Source organism: Aquarana catesbeiana, linkage group LG06 (assembly GCF_042186555.1).
Source record: "Aquarana catesbeiana isolate 2022-GZ linkage group LG06, ASM4218655v1, whole genome shotgun sequence".
Classification (NCBI taxonomy): Eukaryota; Metazoa; Chordata; class Amphibia; order Anura; family Ranidae; genus Aquarana; species Aquarana catesbeiana.
The window spans coordinates 198626993-198649082 of NC_133329.1; the positions used below are offsets into that span (position 1 = coordinate 198626993).

The 22090-nt window shown below is 44.2% G+C and overlaps 1 protein-coding gene across 10 annotated transcripts in view; it reads right to left on the reverse strand.

The window, feature by feature from the left end:
* Positions 1-22090, reverse strand: part of VPS35L (VPS35 endosomal protein sorting factor like) — a 1435757-nt gene that overhangs the window by 1002063 nt on the left and 411604 nt on the right. For all 10 annotated transcript variants that reach the window (XM_073591197.1, XM_073591205.1, XM_073591203.1 and 7 more), the window contains one exon: positions 21730-21777. In XM_073591197.1, the coding sequence (XP_073447298.1) occupies positions 21730-21777 (48 nt within the window). The remainder of the gene's footprint in view (positions 1-21729; positions 21778-22090) is intronic.

Sequence of the window (22090 nt, forward strand, 5' to 3'; positions counted from 1 at the left end):
GTGCATCTGGAAAGTATTCACATCGCTTCACTTTTTCCACATATTGTAATGTTACAGCCTTATTCCAAAATGGATTAAATTCATTATTTTCTCCAAAGTTCTACAAACAATACCCCATAATGATCACGTAAAAGAAAAGACGTTCATTTGAAATTTTTGCAAATTTATAAAAAAAAAAAAAAATCACTGGTACAGAAGCATATACAGCCTTTGCTTAAAGGGGTTGTAAACCCTCGTGTTTTTTCACCTTCATGCATCGGTGCCGATTCTGGTATACATGTCTATGGACACCAAATGCTGGACTCGGGAGGTAACCCCCTGGGAGAGCGCTTCTCCTAGGGGGTTATCTGATGCAGAGAGGAGCTACCAGCGCCGCCAGGGGACCCCAGAAGAGGATGATTGGGGCCACTCTGTGCAACACGAGCTGCACAGTGGAGGCAAGTATGACATGTTTGCTATTTAACCACTTGCCGACCGCCTAATGCAGATATACTGCAGCAGAATGGCACGGGCAGACAAAATCATGTACATGGTACGTGATCTGCTTCCCGCGGTCCCCCCCCCCATGCCCAAGGCGGTCGGCTTCGTTAGGGGAGCGATCCAGGCTGAGGGGGAGACCACTCATTCATGGCCACCCCCTCGCGATCGCTCCCAACGAATGAAAATCTTCCTCTGCTGCTGTAATGCAAACAGCGGCAGAGGAAGTGATGTCATCTCTCGAGTCGGTATTTTCCGTTCCGGCGCTGAGGAGAGAAGACATCTGAGTACGTGCACAACACTACACTAACAGTAAAACGCACTAGGCACATTTCACCCCCCATCACCCCCCTGTACCTCCTGTCACAGTGACACCAATAGCAGTTTTTTTATTTTTTTCTGATTACTGCATTGCTGTCAGTTTGTGACAGTTATAAGTGGTAGGGCAGTTAGTATTAGCCCCCTTTAGGTCTAGGATACCCCCCTAACCAAGTTTTAACCCCTTGATCACCCCCCATCGCCAGTGTCACTAAGCGATCGTTTTTCTGATTGCTGTATTAGTGTCACTGGTGAAGCTAGTTGGGGAGATAAGTATTTAGGTTCGCCGTCAGCGGTTTATAGCGTCAGGGACCCCCATATATTACCTAGTAAAGGTTTTAACCCCCTGATTGCCCCCTAGTTAACCCTTTCACCGGTGATCACCGTATAAGTGTTACGGGTGACGCTGGTTAATTTTTTATAGTGTCAGGGCACCCGCCTATTTATTACCTAATAAAGGTTTAACCCCCTGATCGCCCGGCGGTGATATAAGTTAGGTTTTAGGGTCAGACAGGGTCTGCGTCGCCCCAGGCAGCATCAGGTTAGTGTCAGTACCGCTAACACCCACGCACACACCATACACCTGCCTTAGTGGTATAGTATCTGAACAGATCAATATCTGATCCGATCAGATCTATACTAGCGTCCCCAGCAGTTTAGGGTTCCCAAAAACGCAGTGTTAGCGGGATCAGCCCAGATACCTGCTAGTACCTGCGTTTTGCCCCTCCGCCCGGCCCAGCCCACGCAAGTGCAGTATCGATCGATCACTGTCACTTACTAAACACATAACTGCAGCTTTCGCAGAGTCAGTCCTGATCCCTGCGATCGCTAACAGTTTTTTTGGTAGCATTGGTGACGTGGCGAGTCCCATAAGTGCAGTTCAAGCTGGTGAGGTGGCAAGCACAAGTAGTATCCCACTGCCACCAAGAAGACAAAACAAACACAGGCCCGTCGGGCCCATAATGCCCTTCCTGCTGCATTCGCCAATCCTAATTGGGAACCCACCACTTCTGCAGCACCCGTACTTCCCCCATTCACATCCCCAACCAAATGCAGTCGGCTGCATGAGAGGCATTTTCTTTATGTCCTCCCGAGTACCCCTGCCCAACGAACCCCCCCAAAAAAGATGTGTCAGCAGCAAGCGCTGATATAGGCGTGACACCCGCTATTATTGTCCCTCCTGTCCTGACAATCCTGGTCTTTGCATTGGTGAATGTTTTGAACGCTACCATACACTAGTTGAGTATTAGCGTAGGGTACAGCAGTGCACAGACTAGGCACACTTTCACAGGGTCTCCCAAGATGCCATCGCATTTTGAGAGACCCGAACCTGGAAAAAAAAACACAAAAAATATATAAAATAAAAAAAAAAAAAAAAAGTTGTCCTTTTATTGTTCTCCTCTTTATTACTGTATTCTATTCTGCAATGTTTTATTGTTATTATGTATTATCATGTTTGCTTTTCAGGTATGCAATTTTTTATACTTTACTGTTTACTGTGTTTTATTGTTAATCATTTTTTTGTTTTCAGGTACGCCATTCAGCTGCAGCGCGGATTTATTTATCTTGACAGCAACAGCGTTAGCTCCCACGATACATAAAGCCGTGACTGCAGCGCTGTCGGAGGTGATATATGCCGAAGCATGGGGGCAGCAGGGGCGGAGAAGCGATTTGCTCCTAACTTTTGGGGTGGATGCCCCCATGCTTCGGCATATATAAATGGTACATGTATGCCCATCATTAGAAGTGGGAGGATGAAGGGAGGTATTCTAATGGTGGGCATACCGACCAATCAATCTTTTTCGTTCAGCCCACAGGCTGCATGAAAGAAAAAAAAAATTACAATATATGCCCAACAAGGACCAGCAACATACTGGTATGTTGCTGGACTGAGTGGTTATACCAGAATGATGCCTGCAGGTTTAGGTATCATCTTGGTATCATTCTTTTCAGCCAGCGGTCGGCTTTCATGTAAAAGCAATCCTAGCAGCTAATTAGCCTCTAAACTGCTTTTACAAGCAGTGGGAGGGAATGTCCCCCCCTCCCACCGTCTTCCATGTTTTTCTCTGGCTCTCCTGTCCCAACAGGGAACCTGAGAATGCAGCCGGTGATTCGGCTAGCTGACCATAGAGCTGATCAGAGACCAGAATGGCTCCAATCATCTCTATGGCCTAAGAAACCAGAAGCTACGAGCATTTCATGACTTAGATTTCACCGGATGTAAACAGCGCCATTGGGAAAGCATTTTAACACACTGATCTTGGTGTGGTCAGATGCTTTGAGGGCAGAGGAGAGATCTAGGGTCTAATAGACCCCATTTTTTTTCAAAAAAAGAGTACCTGTCACTACCTATTGCTATCATAGGGGATATTTACATTCCCTGACATAAAAAAATAATTAAAAAAAAAATGAAAGGAACAAGTTTAAAAATAAGAAAGAAGCAAAAAAACAAACAAAAAAAAAAAAGCACCCCTGTCCCCCCCTGCTCTCGCGCAAAGGTGAAGGCAAGTGTTGGTCTGGCGTCAAATGTAAACAGCAATTGCACCATGCATGTGAGGTATCACCGTGAAGGTCAGATCGAGGGCAGTAGACCTCCTCTGTAAATCTAAAGTGGTAACCTGTAAAGGCTTTTAAAGGCTTTTAAAAATATATGTAGTTTGTCGTCACTGCACGTTTGTGCGCAACTTTAAAGCATGTCATGTTTGGTATCCATGTACTCGGCCTAAGATCATCTTTGTTATTACATCAAACATTTGGGCAATATAGTGTGTTTTAGTGCAATAAAATAAAAAAAAAAAAGTGTGTTTTTTCCCAAAAAAATGCGTTTGAAAAATTGCTGCCCAAATACTGTGTGAAAAAAAAAAAGATGAAACACCCACCATTTTAATCTGTAGGGCCTTTGCTTTAAGAAAATATATAATGTTTGGGGGTTCAAAGTAATTTTCTTGCAAAAAAAATATATTTTTTTTTCATGTAAACAAAAAGTGTCAGAAAGGGCTTTGTCTTCAAGTGGTTAGAAGAGTGGGTGATGTGTGACATAAGCTTCTAAATGTTGTGCATAAAATGCCAGGACAGTTCAAAATCCCCCCAAATGACCCCATTTTGGAAAGTAGACACCCCAAGCTATTTGCTGAGAGGCATGTCGTGTCCATGGAATATTTTATATTGTGACACAAGTTGCGGGAAAAAGACACTTTTTTTTTTTTTTGGCACAAAGTTGTCACTAAATGATATATTGCTCAAACATGCCATGGGAATATGGGAAATTACACCCCAAAATACATTGTTGCTTCTCCTGAGTACACCACATGTGTGAGACTTTTTGGGAGCCTAGTCGCATACGGGACCCCAAAAACCAAGCACCGCCTTCAGGGTTTCTAAGGGTGTAAATTTTTTATTTCACTCCTCACTGCCTATCACAGTTTCAGAGGCCATGGAATGCCAAGATGGCACAAACCCCCCCCCCAAATGACCCAATTTTGGAAAGTAGACACCCCAAGCTATTGGCTGACAGGTATGGTGAGTATTTTGCAGACCTTGCTTTTTGTCAAAGTTTTGAAATTTGAAAAAAAAAAAAAATACATTTTTCTTTTCTTTATGTTCAAAAACAAATGAGAGCTGCAAAATATTCACCATGCCTCTCAGCAAATAGCTTGGGGTGTCTACTTTCCAAAATGGGGTCATTTGGGGGGGTTTGTGCCATCTTGGCATTTTATGACCTTCAAAACTGTGATAGGTAGTGAGGAGAGAAATCAAAAATTTACGCCCTTAGAAATCCTGAAGGCGGTGCTTGGTTTTCGGGGCCCTGTATGCGGCTAGGCTTCCAAAATGTCCCACACATGTGGTATTCCCATACTCAGGAGAAGCAGCTAAATGTATTTTGGGATGCAATTCCACATATGCCCATGGCAATATATAATTTAGTGACAACTTTTTGTAATTTTTTTTTTTTTTGTCATTCAATCACTTGGAACAAAAAAAATAATATTCAATGGGCTCAACATGCCTCTCAGCAATTTCCTTTGGGTGTCTACTTTCCAAAATGGGGTCATTTGGGGGGGGGGGGGGGATTTTGTACTGCCCTGCCATTTTAGCACCTCAAGAAATGAGATAGGCAGTCAAACTAAAAGCTGTGTAAATTCCAGAAAATGTACCCTAGTTTGTAGACGCTATAACTTTTGCGCAAACCAATAAATATATGCTTATAGACATTTTTTTTACCAAAGACATGTGGCTGAATACATTTTGAACTAAATGTATGACTAAAATTGAGTTTATTGGATTTTTTTTAATAACAAAAAGTAGAAAATAGTTTTTTCAAAATTTTCGGTCTTTTTTCGTTTATAGCGCAAAAAATAAAAACCGCAGAGGTGATCAAATACCGTCAAAAGAAAGCTCTATTTGTGGGAACAAAAGGACGCAAATTTCGTTTGGGTACAGCATTGCATGACCGCACAATTAGCAGTTAAAGCGACACAGTGCCAAATTGTAAAAAGTGCTCTGGTCAGGAAGGGGGTAAATCCTTCCGGGGCTGAAGTGGTTAAAAAAAAAAAAAAAGAGGGTTTACAGTCACTTTAATACTTTGTTGAAGCACCTTTGGCACCAATTACAGTCTCAAGTCTTTTTGGGTATGATGCTACAAGCTTGGCACACCTATATTTGCGCAGTTTCTCCCATTCTTCTTTGCAGGACCTCTCAAGCTCCATCAGGTTGGATGGGGACCGTCGGTGCACAGCTAATTTCAGATCTCTCCAGAGATGTTCAACTGGGTTCAAGTCTGGGCTCTGGCTGGGCCACTCAAGGACATTCATTGAGTTGTCCGATAGCCACTCCTTTGTTATCATGGCTGGTTGCTTAGGGTTGTTGTCCTGTTGGAAGATGAACCGTTGCCCCAGTCTGAGGCCCAGAGCGCTCGCTCTGGGGCAGGTTTTCATCAAGGATGTCTTTGTACATTGCTGCATTCATCTTTCCCTCAATCCTGACTGGACTCCCAGTTCCTGCCACTGAAAAACATGCCCACAGCATGATGCTGCCACCACCATGCTTCACTGTAGGGATGGTATTGGTCAGGTGAAGAGCGGTGCCTGGTTTCCTCCAGACAGGACGCTTGCCATTCAGGCCAAAGAGTTCAATCTTTGTTTCATCAGACCAGAGAATTTTGTTTCTTATGGTCTGAGAGTCTTTTGTGCCTTTTGGCAAACTCAAGGCGGACTGTCATGTGCCTTTTACTGAGCAGTGGCTTCTGTCTGGCCACTCTACCATACATACAGTGGTGGAGTGCTGCAGAGATGGTTGTTCTTCTGGAAGGGTCTCCTCTTTCCAAAGAAAAACGCTGGAGCTCTGTCAGAGTGACCATCGGGTTTTTGGTCACCTCCCTAAGGCCCTTCTCCCCCGATTGCTCAGTTTGGTCAGGCAGCCTGCCCTAGGAAGAGTCCTGGTGGTTCCAAACTTCTTCCATTTATGGATGATGGAGGCCAGAGTGCTCATTGGGACCTTTCAATGCTGCAGAACCTGTTCTGTAACCTTTCCCAGATCTGTGTCTCGATACAATCCTGTCTCTGAGGTCTACAAACAACTCCTTGGACACAATGGCATGGTTTGTGCTCTGACATGCACTGTTAACTGTGGGACCGCATATAGAGAGGTGTCATGTCCAATCAACTGAATTTACCACAGGCGGACTCCAATCAAGTTCAAGAAATATCTTAAGGATGATCAGTGGAAACAGGATGCACCTGAGCTCAATTTTGAGTGTCATGGCAAAGGCTGTGAATACTTATTCACATGTGATCTTTTTAGTTTTTTATTTTTAATAAATTTGCAAAGATTTCAAATAAACTTCTTTCACATTGTCATTATGGGGTGTTTGTAGAATTTTGAGGAAAATAATAAGTTATTCATTTTGGAATAAGGCTGCAACATAACAAGATGTGGAAAAAGTAAAGAGCGGTGTATACTTTCTGGATGCACTGTATATCACCTTATTGCCAGCAGCTGTAGGACAGGTGTTTAGCGACATTTTTGTTGCACATATGCCAAAGCTTAACGACTGTGCAATTAACCTACAAGGTACCCCAATGGCACTCAAGGGCTTATTTTTTATCTTTCCTGATCAGTCTGGGTTATTGGAGTAACCCTTTTTTTAAATCATAGACCTGTCTTGCCTTAGCCTTAAAACCTTTGTCCAGTTTCATTGGATATGTAGAAACTGTCCGGTCAGGATCCCAGTTATAAGTGATCTAGGATGGTGGTTATCTGCTCACAGCAAAGTATTGGCTGCTGTCTCTTTTCAAAACATCCTTGTGACTAAGCCCCCATTTTTCTTAGAGAACAGATTTTCTAGATCTGATGTTCAACAAAGGCGTAGGTTAATGTTATGTTGCTGTAATTTTTTTCATTTAGAACACAAAAGGTAGTCGTGTAACTATCGCTGAGCCTCTCCCAAATCAACAGCACATCATCTATGTACCTCAGTCAGAGTAAAACCCTATTAAAAAAGGTACATCAGGCAAGTTGTAAACCACATTTGCCTCCTAATATCCAGATGGAAACATGCATAGGAGGGGACTCAGGGGCTCCCATTGAGGATCCTTTTGTCTACTGATTATTTTTCCCCACAAATGAAAAAAAATACAGTATTTAGTAGGTTAAGTAAATTCAAGGAGTTCCAGTAGGAATTCATTTTGTGGACCAATTCAGATCCAAGAAAAAGGAAAACGGCTCTCAACCCACATGCATGTGGAGTTGAGATATACAGGGACTTCACATCAATTCTCACAAGAGTGATTCCTCTTCAATTCTCATATCTTCAACCTTTGAAAGTTCAGCCTTTGTACCCTGGTCATAGGACTCCTAGTGTGGAACCATTTCTTTTAAAACAGACAGTCCGTGTACTTACCCACTGTCTCCATGAGACCCTTTATAGCTGATACCTCCTCCTGCTGTAATGAAAACAGCAGCAGAGGAAGTGATGTCATCTCTCCTCGGGAAGCCTTTTCGTTCCGGCTCCCGAGGAGAGAAGACATCCAAGTAAGTGCACCAAACACAACACTTACAGTAGAACACTCTAGGCACACATTTCACCCCCCATCACCCCTCTGTACCCCGTCACAGTGACACCAATAGCAGTTTTTTTTTTCTGATTATTGCATTGGTGTCAGTTTGTGACAATTATAAGTGGTAGGGCAGTTAGTATTAGGCCCCTTTAGGTCTAGGGTACCCCCCCCCAATAAAGTTTTAACCCGTGATCACCCCCCGTCGCCAGTGTCACTAAGCAATCGTTTTTCTGATCGCTGTATTACTGTCACAGGTGACGCTAGTTAGGGAGGTAAGTATTTAGGGTCGCTCTCAGCTTTTTATAGCGTCAGGGACCCCCATATACTACCTAGTAAAAGTTTTAACCCCCTGATTGCCCTCTAGTTAACCCTTTCACCATGATCATCATTTAACTGTTACGGGTGACGCTGGTAAGTTTGTTCATTATAGTTTCAGGGCACCCGCCGTTTATTACCTAATAAAGGTTTAACCCCCAAATCGCCCTGCGGTGATATAAGTTAAGTTTTAGGGTAAGATAGGGTCTGCGTCGCCCCAGGCAGTGTCAGGTTAGTGCAGGTACTGCTAACATCCACATATGCAGCATACACCTCCCTTAGTGGTATAGTATCTGAACGGATCAATATCTAATCCGATCAGATCTATACTAGCGTCCCCAGCAGTTTAGGGTTCCCAAAAACGCAGTGTTAGCGGCATCCGCCCAGATACCCGCTAGCACCTGCGTTTTGCCCCTCCGCCCAGCCCAGCCCACCCAAGTGTAGTATCGATCGATCACTGTCACTTACACAACACACATAACTGCAGCGTTCGCAGAGTCAGGCCTGATCCCTGCGATCGCTAACAGTTTTTTGGTAGTGTTTTGATACGGTCGCTAACAGTCAGGAGCTTTTTTCCGGTGAGTCTCACTAGTGTACCACTAAATTTATAGCCCAAAATGGCAAATCGAAGGTACACTAGTGAAGAGGCCTACACGTTTCTGAGCATGACAGATAGTGAAGAGGAAGTCACTCATCTGTCAGATTCAGGCTCAGAATACGAACCTGTAGACAGCAGCGGCTCCATGACAGATAGCTCTGATGACGGAGTTGTGGTCCCTGCCAAGGTCAGGCGTACCAGACCCCAATCTTTTTCTTCTGCTGTTGAGGTGCAAGAACTGCAGGGCTCTCGTATGGAGCAGAGAAGTACTAGCGCCGCTATTCCTTCTGGTGAACTGGCAAGCACCAGCAGCCTAGTACACCCTGGTCGTACAACCAGCACTGCAGTAACACTTGGTGACATGGCGAGTCCCATAAGTGCAGTTCAAGCTGGTGAGGTGGCAAGCACAAGTAGTGTCCCACTGCCACCAAGAAGACGAACACAGTCCCGTTGTGCCCATAGTGCCCTTCCTGCTGCATTCGCCAATCCTAACTGATAACCCACCACTTCTGCAGCACCCATACTTCCCCCATTCACTGGCAAACCCGGCATTCAGGTGGAAACATTTGATTTTACGCCACTGGATTTTTATTCGCTGTTTTTCACCGAAGATCTCTATAGATCTATTGTGGACCAAAGCAATTTGTACGCTGGTCAACACATCACCACTATTCCCCAGCCCTCCCTTGCCAGAGATTGGAGACCAGTTACGGTTTCCGAATTTAAGCTCTTTCTGGGCGTTTCCCTCAACATGGGCATAACTAAAAAGAGTGAGTTGCGGTCATATTGGTCCACTGACCCAATTCACCATATGCCCTTGTTCTCTGCCTCCATGACCAGGGCACGATACGAGCAGATCTTGCGGTTCATGCACTTCAACAACAATGAACTCTGTTGTTCTCGTGGAGACCCTGGATACGATCGGCTCTACAAAATTTGGCCCCTCGTAAACAACTTCAACCAACATTTTGCAGGTTTACTCCCCATCAAGTTGTCTGCGTTGATAAGTCCCTGATTAAGTTTTCTGGCCACTTGTCATTCAAACAGTACCTTCCCAGCAAGCGTGCCAGATACGGGGTCAAGATGTATAAGCTCTGTGACAGGGCCACAGGCTATACATGTAGTTTTATGGTTTACGAGGGAAAAGATAGCCACGTAGAGCCGACAAACTGCCCTGACTACATAGGAAGCGCTGGCAAGATTGTGTGGGACTTGGTGTCACCCTTATTCGGAAAAAGGGTACCACTTATATGTGGACATTACACAAGCGTGCCACTTTTTAGTCACCTTTTTGATCATCAGATTGGAGCATGTGGCACCGTGCGACCTAATCGCTGGGGCTTTCCCCAGCGGCTTGTAGATTCCCGTCTTAGGCTGGGGGAGAGAGCCTGTTTGCAGTGTAATAATTTGCTCGCTATGAAGTGGAGGGATAATAAGAAGGTTTTCGTTCTTACCTCCCTTCATGCAGACACGACAGTCCAAATTACTACGGCGACTGGTGTTGTGGAGAAACCCCTCTGTGTCCACGAATATAACCAAAATATGGGAGGGGTGGACCTCAACGACCAGTTGTTGGCGCTGTATCTAGTTGCCCGTAAGGCCAGACACTGGTATAAAAAAGTGTCTGTATCCTTATTTCAATTGGCTTTGCTGAACGCTCATGTGCTATACAGAGCTTCAGGATGGACTGGATCGTTCCTTAAATTCCAGGAAGAGATAGTCAGAGCCCTTCTGTTTCCAGACGGTGCTCCACCTCACCTTCCCAATCCAAATGCAGTAACCCGGCTGCATGAGAGGCATTTTCCTTATGTCCTCCCGCGTACCCCTACCCAAGAGAGACCCCCAAAGAAAATGTTGTGTCTGCAGAAAGCACAGATATAGGCGTGACACCCGCTATTATTGTCCCTTCTGTCCGGGTCTTTGCATTGGTGAATGTTTTGAGCACTACCATACACTAGTTGAGTTTTAGCGTAGGGTACAGCATTGCACAGACTAGGCACACTTTCACAGGGTCTCCCAAGATGCCATCCATTTTGAGAGACCCAAACCTGGAACCGGTTACAGTTACAAAAGTTACAGTTATAAAAAAAAAAAAATGTAAAAATAAATAGTAAAAAAAAAAAATTACAGAAAAAATATAAAATAAAAAAAACAAATAGCTGTTTTATTGTTGTCTCTCTCTCTCTATTGTTCTGCTCTTTTTTACTGTATTCTATTCTGCAAGGTTTTATTGTTGTTATGTTTGATCATGTTTGCTTTTCAGGTATGTCATTTTTTTATAATTTACTGTTTACTGTGTTTTATTGTTAACCATTTTTTTGTTTTCAGGTACGCCATTCAGCTGCAGCGTGGATTTATCTTGACAGCAACAGCGTTTGCTCCCACGATACATAAAGCCGTGGCTCCAGCGCTGTCTGAGGTGATTTCACCACCACAGTTACATACTTCAGCATGTATACCGAAGCATGGGGGCAGCAGGGGCGGAGGAGCGATTTGCTCCTACCTTTTGCGGGTGGATGCCCCCATGCTTCGGCATATATATATTTTAGGCACAGGTTGCGTTAAAAAATGTTTTATTTTTAACTATTTTTTTTGTATTTGCTTTGCAGGTATGGTAAGTCTTACTGTTATACTGTAATGTCACTTTGTTTTATTGTTAACCATCATTTGCTTAGCAGGTATGCTATTCAGCTGCAGCGCGGATTTATTTATCTTGACAGCAACAGCGTTTGCTCCCACGATACATAAAGTCGTGACTCCAGCGATGTTGGAGGTGATTTCACCACCACAGTTAAAAAAAAGAGCTAATATGCCGAATCATGGGGGCAGCAGGGGTGGAGGAGCAATTTGCTCCTAACTTTTGGGGTGGATGTCCCCATGCTTCGGCATATATAAATGGTGCATGTATGCCCATCATTAGAAGCGGGTGGCTGAAGGGAGGTATTCTAATGGTGGGCATACCCACCGATCAATCTCTTTTTCGTTCAGCCCACAGGCTGCATGAAAAAAAGATTACAATATATGCCCAACAAGGACCAGCAAGGTACTGGTATGTTGCTGGACTTTGAGTGGTTATACCAGAATGATGCCTGCAGGTTTAGGTATCATCTTGGTATCATTCTTTTCAGCCAGCGGTCGGCTTTCATGTAAAAGCAATCCTAGCAGCTAATTACCCTCTAGACTGCTTTTACAAGCAGGGGAGGGAATGTCCCCCACCGTCTTCCATGTTTTTCTCTGGCTCTCCTATCCCAACAGGGAACCCGAGAATGCAGCCGGTGATTCGGCCAGCTGACCATAGAGCTGATCAGAGACCAGAATGGCTCCAATCATCTCATTGGCCTAAGAAACCGGAAGCTACGAGCATTTCATGACTTAGATTTCGCAGGATGTAAACAGCGCCATTGGGAAATTGGGAAAGCATTTTATCACAACGATCTTGTTGTGGTCAGATGCTTTGAGGGCAGAGGAGAGATCTAGGTCTAATAGACCCCAATTTTTTCAAAAAAAGGGAACCTGTCACTACCTATTGCCATCATAGGGGATATTTACATTCCCTGAGATAACAATAAAAAAAAAAAAAAAATGAAAGGAACAGTTTAAAAATAAGATAAAAAAGCAAAAAAAAAAAATTTAAAAAAAAAGCACCTCTGTTCCCCCCTGCTCTCACGCAAAGGCGAGCGCAAGCGGCGGCCTGGCATCAAATGTAAACAGCAATTGCACTATGCATGTGAGGTATCACCGCGAAGGTCAGATCGAGGGAAGTAATTTTAGCAGTAGACCTCCTCTGTAAATCTAAAGTGGTAACCTATAAAGGCTTTTAAAAATGTATGTAGTTTGTCGCCACTGCACGTTTGTGCGCAATTTTAAAGCATGTCGTGTTTGGTATCCATGTGCTCGGCCTAAGATCATCTTTTTTATTTCATCAAACATTTGGGCAATATAGTGTGTTTTAGTGCATTAAAATTAAAAAAAGTGTGTTTTTTCCCCAAAAAATGCGTTTGGAATATTGCTGCGCAAATACTGTGTGAAAAAAAAAATGAAACACCCACCATTTTAATCTGTAGGGCCTTTGCTGTAAAAAAATATATAATGTTTGGGGGTTCAAAGTAATTTTCTTGCAAAAAAAAAAAAAATATTTTTTCATGTAAACAAAAAGTGTCAGAAAGGGCTTTGTCTTCAAGTGGTTAGAAGAGTGGGTGATGTGTGACATAAGCTTCTAAATGTTGTGCATAAAATGCCAGGACAGTTCAAACCCCTCCCCCCAAATGACCCCATTTTGGAAAGTAGACACCCATGCTATTTGCTGAGAGGCATGTCGAGTCCATGGAATATTTTATATTGTGACACAAGTTGTGGGAAAAAGACTATTTTTTTTTTTTTTGCACAAAGTTGTCACTAAATGATAATTTGCTCAAACATGCCATGGGAATATGGGAAATTACACCCCAATATACATTCTGTTGCTTCTCCAGAGTACAGGGATATCACGTGTGAGACTTTTTGGGAGCCTAGCCGCGTATGCGACCCCGAAAACCAAGCACCACCTTCAGGGTTTCTAAGGGTGTAAATTTTTGATTTTACTCCTCACTACCTATCACAGTTTCGGAGGCCATGGAATGCCCAGATGGTACAACCCCCCCCCCCCCCAAATGACCCCATTTTGGAAAGTAGACACCCCAAGCTATTTGCTGAGAGGTATGGTGAGTATTTTGCAGACCTCGCTTTTTGTCACAAAGTTTTGAAAATTGAAAAAAGAAAAAAAATAAATAAATTTTTCTTTTCTTTCTTCATTTTCAAAAACAAATGAGAGCTGCAAAATACTCAACATGCCTCTCAGCAAATAGCTTGGGGTGTCTACTTTCCACAATGGGGTCATTTGGGGGGGGGGGGTTTGTGCCACCTTAGCATTTTATAGCCTTCAAAACTGATAGGTAGTGAGGAGTGAAATGAAAAATTTACGCCCTTAAAAACCCTGAAGGCGGTACTGCGTTTTCGGGGCCCGTACGCGGCTAGGCTCCCAAGAAGTCCCACACATGTGGTATCCCCGTACTCAGGAGAAGCAGCAGAATGTATTTTGGGGTGCAATTCCACATATGCCCATGGCCTGTGTGAGCAATATATCATTTAGCGACAACTTTGTGCAAAAAAAAAAAAACCTGTAATTTTCCCGCAACTTGTGGCAAAATATAAAATATTCCATGGATTCAACATGCCTCTCAGCAAATAGCTTGGGGTGTCTACCTTCCAAAATAGGGTCATTTGGGGGGGGGGGGGGGGGTTGTGCCATCTTAGCATTTTATGGCCTTCAAAACTGTGATAGGTAGTGAGAAGTGAAATCAAAAATTTGCGCCCTTAGAAATCCTGAAGGCGGTGCTTGGTTTTTGGGGCCCCGTACGCGGCTAGACTCCCAAGAAGTCCCACACATTTGGTATCACCGTACTCAGGAGAAGCAGCAAAATGTATTTTGGGGTGCAATTCCGCATATAACCATGGCATGTGTGAGCAATATATCATTTAGTGACAACTTTGTAAAATATATATATATATATATATATATATATATATATATATATATATATATATATATATATATATATATATATATATATATATATATATATATATATATATATATATATATATATATATATATTTGTCATTCAATCACTTGGGACAAAAAAATAAAATATTCACTGGGCTCAACATGCCTCTCAGCAATTTCCTTGGGGTGTCTACTTTCCAAAATGGGGTCATTTGGGGGGGGGGGGGTGTACTGCCTTGCCATTTTAGCACCTCAAGAAATGATAGGCAGTCAAACTAAAAGCTGTGTTAATTCCAGTAAATGTACCCTAGTTTGTAGACGCTATAACTTTTGCGAAAACCAATAAATATACGCTGATTGACTTTTTTTTACCAAAGACATGTGGCCGAATACATTTTGGCCTAAATGTATGACTAAAATTGAGTTTATTGGATTTTTTTTATAACAAAAAGTAGAAAATATAATTTTTTTTCAAAATTTTCATTTTTTTTCCATTTATAGTGCAAAAAATAAAAAACCACAGAGGTGATCAAATACCATCAAAAGAAAGCTCTATTTGTGGGAAGAAAAGGACGCAAATTTTGTTTGGGTACAACATTGCATGACCGCGCAATTAGCAGTTAAAGCGACGCAGTGCCAAATTGTAACAAGTGCTCTGGTCAGGAAGGGGGTAAAACCTTCCGTGGCTGAAGTGGTTAAAGAAGAACTAGGGGTTGAGATTAGCTAAGAAGGGAGGAGTAAGGAATAGGAGGTAAGGAGAGAAGAGGAAAAAAAAAGGGGGGAGAGTGGGTCCTCGCAGTGGGGAGCAAGAGTGCATTAAATCCGAAGAAGGGCGGTATCAAATCTGGTGGGTTTAGTATATTCGACCATGGTCTCCATACCCATATTTCTTTTTTTCAATATTCCCACCTCTCTTGTGATTGCCAATTTGGAACAAGGGCCTAGTATTGGGAAGAGATCTTCAGCTAACGTTATGTCGACTGATCATTAAGTTGAGATTTCACCTCCCTCACATACAGAGGAGGACTATGTTGCCACCTTTATCACTCCTTTTAATCACCAGGTCCTGTGCAGTCTATAACTCACTCAATGCCAACCTTTCTTCTCTACAGAGGTTCTCTACCCCCCTAAGGGGCTTAATACAGAACTAAATTTCCAGATCTTTGAGGATTAGAACCCTGTAGGTGTATTATGACTATGAATACTCATATCTGTTGTAGAGTGCTTTATATGGTCCTGCTCAATTTTGTTTATCTAATGAAGATTAATGTTTTGATCTCCAGGTCAGGATCCACCCTATATTTACACTGGATTTGTACAAACTTTAGAATTTTTGGACTTGTTATGCCATCTCCCCCAAAATATGGCATGTGACATGACATGTTATATACCAACTACTATGCTTAGCTACATTGAGAAGAGCTATTTGCTAGGAAATTTTCAATGAAACACACTGGTAATAGGGCTTCCTTTAAGAGGCCAGTGGATGTGATGAACCATAGAAGATGGTCTGGACTTTAAATATGGGAACGCACCCATGAGCAGTAAGGCATAACCAGTGCGGCTGATTCATACGTTCAAATGGAAGATCTTGATTGGTAAGAGCAAGATGTACATTTGAATGCCAGACATATTGGGATGACTACATCCTATGCCTGCACAGGGCGGGGCGGCACAGTGGTGTAGTGGGTAGCACTCTCGCCTAGCAGTAAGAAGGGTCGCAGGTTCGAATCCCAACCACGACACTACCTGCCTGGAGTATGCATGTTCTCCCTGTGCCTGCGTGGGTTTCCTCCGGGTACTCCGGTTTCCTCCCACATACCAAAGACATGCTGGTAGGTTAATTGGATCCTGTCTAAATTGTCCCTAGTATGTATGAATGTGAGTTAGGGACCTTAGATTTTAAGCTCCTTGAGGGTAGGGACTGATGTGAATGTACAATGTATATGTAAAGCGCTGCGTAAATTGACGGCACTATATAAGTAACTGAAATAACAAATAATGCCTGATGGTATATCGTGGCTGTATGACTGCTCGTTCCTGTACTAGCCAATGCTGGTTTGTCACCCATACCTGCTATTTTTTTTTTGTGCTGTTTATGGAACACAATGAGGACCCCAGTCAATCACTGACTCGAAACAGCCAGTAAATTATAAACTTTGGTCCTGTATACTTGCTTCAGGTCAGTGACTCACAAGGTAGTAAAGCCAAATCAGGAAGCCAATCCTAATGACCTTTAAAAACAACCCAGCAATATGTTTCCTATAAGGTTCTCACCATAGCAGCTTCACTTGTTCACTCTAGAAATAAGCACACCTAGGGGAATCTTAAAGAACCCCCTCGGGTAGCCCACACTGACATACACTGGCATGACATCAGTGCCACACTCTGCATCATAACACTTAGTGCAGGGTGCTGTGGAGACATCTCCAAGCCAATGATGCCCTGCCTTTACAATGTCTTCAGTCTTCTGGGTTGAACACTGGGTGACACTCAACCTATAAGACTGAGCACACCTATTTGTAGAAAGGATCAACAGCACCTGACAAGAGCCAGAGATTTTTATTTTATTTTTTTTATATCTCTAGGGCAACTATTTAAAAAATCCCAGGTGCAGTCTTTTCTGATCATTAAATTGCCATTTAGATCTAATTGCTGTGGTCCATAAACTTTCAGGTTGGTATAGCATGCAGCAATGATTAGGAACCGGTTTATTATTGTATGGTAACAAGAATAACTGTTTAGTCATAGAATTTTCGTAGTACATCTTAGTCAGTCTACACTAAAGGGATGCAGTATGTCTGAGTTGCAAGTAGTTCTAACACCAATATACAGTGGGTAAAATAAGTATTGAACACGTCACCATTTTTCTAGGTAAATATATTTCTAAAGGTACTATTGACATGGAATTTTCACCACGTCGGTAACAACCCATGCATGCCATCGAAAGAAACCAAAACAAATATGTTCAGAAATTAGGTTATGTATAATAAAATGGAATGACACAGGGAAAAAATATTGAACACATGAAGAAAGGGAGGTGCAAAAAGGCATGGAAAGTCAAAACACCAGCTGAAATCGATCAGTAATTTTAAAGCAATCCTGCCACTTGTCAGAGAAAATTAATAGCAGCTGGTTTAGTCTCAACTGATGGCCTATAAAAAAATTGTCTCATTACCAAGGTGCCACACAAGGAACATCTTATGACCTTTGCAACCTTATTGTTGCAAACCTACTGATGGCATTAGTTACAGAAAGATTTCTAAACTTCTGAATGGTCCAGTGAGCACTGTTGGGGCCATAATCCGGAAGTGGAAAGAATATAATTTCACCATAAACCGGCCACGACAAGGTGGTCCTACATGATTTCTGAAGGAGGAGTGAAAAGAATTATCAGAAGAGTTGTCCAAGAGCCAAGGAGCACTCATGGATAGCTTCAGAAAGACCTGGAATTAGCATAAGTAATACACTCAAACACCATGGCCTGTATGCACGCTCACCACGCAAGACTCCACTGCTAAAGAAAAAGCATGTTGAAGAGCTTTTAAAGTTTGCTGCAGAACATTTAGACAAGCCTGTGAAATACTGGGAGAATATAGTCCGGTCAAATGAGACCAAAATTTAACAATCTGGATGCCATAATACACACCATGTTTGGAGGTCAAATGGCACTGCACATCACCACAAAAACACCATACCAACAGTGAAGTTTGGAGGTGGGAACATGAGGGTGTGGGGCTGCTTTTCAGCATACAGTGCTGGAAAACGTCATGTCATTGAAGGAAGGATGAATGTAAAAATGTACCAAGATATTCTTGATAAAAATCTGCCGCCATCTACCATAATGATGAAGATGAAACAAGGGTGGATGTTTCAGCAAGACAATGATCCCAAACACAAAGCCAAGGAAACTCTCAATTAGTTTCAAAGAAAGAAAATAAAGCTGCTAGAATGGCCCAGCCAATCACCTGACCTGAGTGCAATAGCAAATCTATGGCCAGGGCCGGACTGGCCTACCGGGATACCGGGAGATTTCCCGGTAGGCTGCCTGAGTTGCGGCTGCAGTGCTCCCCTCCTGCTCCTGTGTGTCACGGAGCTGGCTGGATCTGTGTTCGGCGGCCGCGCTGTAACACGGTCCCGCCCCCCTAGACCAGCTTGTGTGATAGTGGATAGAATCAGTGTTCCGCCTATCACACGAGCCGGTCTAGGGGGGCGGGACCGTGTTACAGCGCGGCCGCCGAACACAGATCCAGCCAGCTCCGTGACACACAGGAGCAGGAGAGAGGGATCCAGTAGATGCCCGCCCGTTCAGTCCGCCCTGTGTGCCTGTATAGGAGGATCGGCGGGGGGGCGCATATAGAGGAAATTAGCTTTCCATATTCCTCCATGCAGCCGCTGAATACTTGCAGGAGGGAGAGGAGGAGAATCAAGTATTCAGCGGCTGCATGGAGGAATATAGAAAGCTAATTTCCTCTATATGCGGCCCCCCGCCGATCCTCCTATCCAACTTCTTTTACTGGCCCCCCCAGTTCTCCTTGTGCTCCCTGGCTCCCCCCCCATGCTCTCCTCCCCTCACCACACTCTCCAGCCCCCCCCCTCACAGTTCTCTCCACCCATGTTTTTTCTGCCCCCCCTGCTCTCCAGCTCTCCCCATCCTACTCTAGCCACCATCCCAGTGCTCTTCACTCCCCCAGTGCTCTCCACCCATGTTCTTTCTCCCCCCCCCCCTCCAGTGCTCTCCAGCTCTCCCCATCACTCTCCAGCCCCCACCCCAGTGCTCTCCAGCCCCCCATTCTCCGCACCCCTGTTTTCGGTCCCCCCTGGTGCTCTCAAGCTCCACCCATCGCTCTCCAGCCCCCCCCCCCGCTCTCCACCCCTGTTTTTTTTTGGCTCCCCCTCCAGTGCTCTCAAGCTTCCCCCCCAGCACTCTCCTCTCCCCACCCCTGTACTCTCCACTCCCCCCTGCATTTTCCCCCCACCCATGTGCTCTCCAACCCCCGCCAGTGCTCTCCAGTCCCCCGTGCTTTCCACCCCTGTTCTTTCTGGCCCCCACTAGTGCTTTCAAGCTCCCCCCATTGCTCTCCACTCCCCCCTGCTCTTTGTACCCCCCAGTGCTCTCCACCCCTGTTTTTCTGCCCCTCCCCCACTGGTGCTTTCAAGCTCCCCCCATTGCTCTCCACTCCCCCCTGCTCTTTGTACCCCCCAGTGCTCTCCACCCCTGTTTTTCCGCCCCTCCCCCACTGGTGCTTTCAAGCTCCCCCCATTGCTCTCCACTCCCCCCTGCTCTTTGTATCCCCCAGTGCTCTCCACCCCTGTTTTTCTGCCCCTCCCCCAGTGCTCTTTGCCACCCCACACTCTTAGCCCCCACAGTGCTCTCCACCTCTGTTCTTTTTGGACCCCCAGTGCTCTCAAGTCCCAACCCCCCCCCCCAGCGCTCTCCGCTCCCCATCCCTGTGATCTCCACTCCCCCCTGCTCTTTGCCCCCACCCATGTGCTCTCCAACCCCGCCAGTACTCTCTGCTCCCCCTTCTTTCCAGCTCCCACCCAGTGCTCTCCACTTCCCCAGGACCAGAGGACAGGCTGACTGGGGCCAGAAAATGAGGATGGCTAAAGGTGCAGGTGGCCAGGGACCACTCCATCTCACAGCAAACAGATCCTCTGGAAGGAGCACTGTCCCCATCCAAAACGAGAACAGACCCTGCCTGCTGTTGGCCATCATGGATATCCTGCTGGCATGCAAGGTACCGTACCGAGCATCAACAACACACCTTCCCACAGACAGGGACTGCTGACTGGGCCATGGGGCACAGGAGGGGCTGCAATGATGGGCACAGTGAAGCTGCATTCCTGGGCACAGTGAGACTGCATTCACTGGCACAGTGGGACTGCATTTGATGGGCACAGTGAGGCTGCATTGATGGGCACAGTAAGGCTGCATTGATGGGCACAGTAAGGCTGCATTGATGGGCACAGTAAGGCTGCATTGATGGGCACAGTGAGGCTGCATTTGATTGGTACTGATGAGGCTGCATTTGATGGGCTCTGGTGAGGCTGCATTTGATGGGCACTGGTGAGGCTGCATTGAGCTCCTGTATCATGTCTGCAGTCTCTGACCATCTCCTGTATCATGTCTGCAGTCTCTGAGGGAGTCTGCAGAGGAGTCAAGAGTGGGAGCACCGCCGGGACGGTGCACCTGAGAGGAGGTCAGTGACAGCACCGCTAGGCCAGTCTGAAGGGGGGGGTCACTGATGTAAGGGGGAGTGAATACGATAATGTAAGGGGGCACCGATATAAAGCACAGCCTTATATCAGTAACCCACCCCCCCTTACCTTAGTGTATTCTTTCTGCGGAAGGTGGTTCCCCCCCCTCCCACGTTCCGAGTTCCTGGGGTCCCCCTTGATGATTGATCACTTACCACTTTTAACTGGAATTTGCTTTTATTTATATATATATATATATATATATATATATATATATATATATATATATATATATATATAAAGCCCTATGTGATTTCATATCTGTCTTATCTATATATAATACACTCTTCAAATGTGCATTTTATGGTTTTCCCTTTCATGAACAAGAAATCAATGACGGTATGCTGTTGCGGTGGTATAATAATGCTGTGGGGCTGGTATGAATTTTTTTCCAGGGCTGGATGTTATTCCCAGTCCGGCCCTGTCTATGGCAAGATCTAAAGATCAGATTTCATAGAAGAGGCCCACGGAACCCTCAAGATTTGAAGGCTTTATGGAAGAATGGGCCAAAACCACACCTGAGCAATGCATGCGACTAGTTTCTCCATACAGGAGGCGTCTTGAAGCTGTCTTTACCAACAACGGATTTTGTACAAAGTATTAAATATTAATACTTTTTCCCTATGCCATTACATTTTATTACACAAACTTTAATTCCTGAACTCATTTGTTTTGGTATGTTTGTATGTATGGATTGCATGGGTTGATACCGACACGTGGTGAAAATGTCATGTCAATAGCAACTTTAGAAAATATATTTACCTAGAAAAATGGTGACGCGTTCAATACTTATGTTACCCGCTGTATATTCCAATCTTGAAGAATTTTCTGACTAAGCTACAAAAAGCTAAAAAGCTTTAAAAACTGCTTTCATATAACACAAGGAGGAGATTCTTTCTCAAAAATACACGTCAATAAAAAAAAAAAAAAAAATGCTTTACCTCACTCACTTCAGTATTCACACCCACTATCAAAAACAAAAGGAATGTAAATCTCCCTAACAAGATACACTGGCATTATATATGAATAATAAGGGTTGTATTCTATTGGACTACTTAATAGCAGTTTTGCCTATAGCCAACAATTAGTGCAATAATGAAGTTATGTCTCAATGCAATGAAACAACCAGCATTCAACCACCATCTGAAAATGAACTTCCTTACGTTTCAGACAGAAATTTGTTGCATTCCAGTATTGCTACTTCCACATAGCTGGGAAGGGGATGTTAAGTCCAAATATCAGAAAATTCAGTACAAGACATTTTAGATTTGGTTTGGCCAGCAAGAGCACATGAAATAATTGGTAAAAAGATTTGTACTTTGGCCCAGAAAAGCCTTGTATTTAAAAAGGTGGAGTCTACTTGCTGTGATCCGAGTTTGAAGTGCAGTGTGAGCCTTAATAAGCTTTCTGAATGAACGGACTTGCCTACACACAATCAACCAAAGTCAAACGAATTTGTACGTGATGACGTACGACCGGACTTAAATAATAGCTGCCCTAGCGTGGCTTTTTGTCCGTCGAACT